At 52.8% G+C, this 1654-nt stretch overlaps 1 protein-coding gene across 1 annotated transcript; it reads left to right on the forward strand.

The window, feature by feature from the left end:
- Positions 1–351: 351 nt before the first annotated feature.
- On the forward strand, positions 352–1602 carry CAOG_09101 (hypothetical protein; the record flags this gene model as incomplete). The annotated part of the gene is made up of 2 exons (XM_011272456.1): positions 352–1238; positions 1490–1602. Coding segments are annotated over 2 exons (1000 nt in total), but the record flags the coding sequence as incomplete, so codon positions are not given.
- Between the last annotated feature and the right edge of the window lie 52 nt (positions 1603–1654).

Consider the following 1654-nt stretch of genomic DNA (forward strand, 5'->3'; position numbering starts at 1 on the left):
CGATGATGATGACGATGATGATGAAAATGACAAAGTCGAGCAAGAAAAAAGGCGGTGCTTTTTTGGATGATGCGGGTTTTTGGAGGCAAAACCGTTGGTTTTTGAGAGGTCTCTGAGCAAACCAGAAAATCAAACACAAAACAGGCAAACCCTCACTCACCCCCCGACTCCAGGTCAGATCAGCGACATTGACTGGAGGACACTGAATGTGTGTTTCAAAAACGGCCCTGAACTGAAACACTCAGATTCCACCCAATCCCGAAAAAGAAGGAAAACTTTTGTTTTTGAAAGCTGACACCTCTGCATGCGTTGGTTTGCTGTTGTAGATCAACCGGGCTGGATCAACGAGGGATGACGCGATTCATCGCTTTGGGACTGGCGCTGCTTCTGGCAGTCACGCTCGACATGGCGCAAACCACAGCTGCCATCGACACCTCGGGATTTGCGCTCAAGCTCGAGTACGACACAAGTCGCATGACCATCTCCAGTTCCCGAGTGACAAACTGGAAGTTTCAGAATACGGACGACCAAAGTGCTGTGAGCTATGGTGGAGCTAGTAATTCGATCGCGCCGCTTGATACAGGAGCGGCAGTGTCGTTTCTCAAAGTCGGCACCACTCCCGGCTACTGGGCACGCATGTCAATAGCGAGCACCGCCGTCTTTGGTCTCAACTACAACACTGGGTTCCACTTGCATGCCAAAGTCACGTTCGATGTGACAAAAATTCCCAAAGATTCCGCCAGCATGGCAACCATCATCGGCCGCTCGTTCTTCTCGACAGCGACCGGCAACTCAAACCAATTGCAGAGCAATTTTCTGTTTGGCCTACAAGCAAAAAGCGATCAAACAGCCTTTCGCGTTTGCATTCATTTTGGAACATCGACCATCGCCTCCACCTCCGCGACCCCCTTCTACTGCTCAGCCTACTATTCGGCCACATCCTCGAGCACCACACCAGTCGCTGTGTCCGCAAGAGCCAGCGTCAATGGCGGCATTCAATTTTATGTCAACGGTCAGTCCAGCACTGGCACGGCACCGGCGAGTGGGACGTTCGCGCCTGTTACGAATTCAAACATACTGGTTTTGATGGGAATGGTGAATGCGGGCTCGTTTGCTCCGTCATCCACGGTTTGCCAAGCCAATTCGTCTCCAGCAGGACCTGGCTGCGCTGTAGCTTCGTCTGATGCGACGTTCCCGACAACCTTCAGCAGTGTTGGAGCGTATCAATTATATACACTGTACGGGAATTCGGGTGATGTGTCTGCTTCAGACTTTTATGACACGCACTGCTTGCTTGGACTTTGCGCGAGTCCTCCGGCTAGCGTCGTTGCGTCGCGTTCAATCGCCTCGTCAGCCTCTGTAGCATCTGCTTCATCTGCTTCATCTGCGTCCGCTTCAATTGCATCGCGTGCTTCTGCCTCATCCGGTTCCGTTGCCTCAGTTGCATCTGCTTCGACTGCGTCTGTCGCTGCTGCTTCAACTGCGTCAGCTGCATTCGCTTCAACTGCGTCTCGTGCTTCCGTCTCATCTGCTTCCGTTGCTTCAGCTGCATTCGCTACGACTGCTTCCGTTGCTTCAGCTGCATTCGCTACGACTGCGTCTGTTCGTTCCGCCTCGTCTGCATCAGCCGCTTCTGCTGCGTTCGCTGCGTCGA

The sequence above is a fragment of the Capsaspora owczarzaki genome (genome assembly GCF_000151315.2).
Source record: "Capsaspora owczarzaki ATCC 30864 unplaced genomic scaffold supercont2.14, whole genome shotgun sequence".
Lineage (NCBI taxonomy): Eukaryota > Filasterea > Ministeriida > Capsasporidae > Capsaspora > Capsaspora owczarzaki.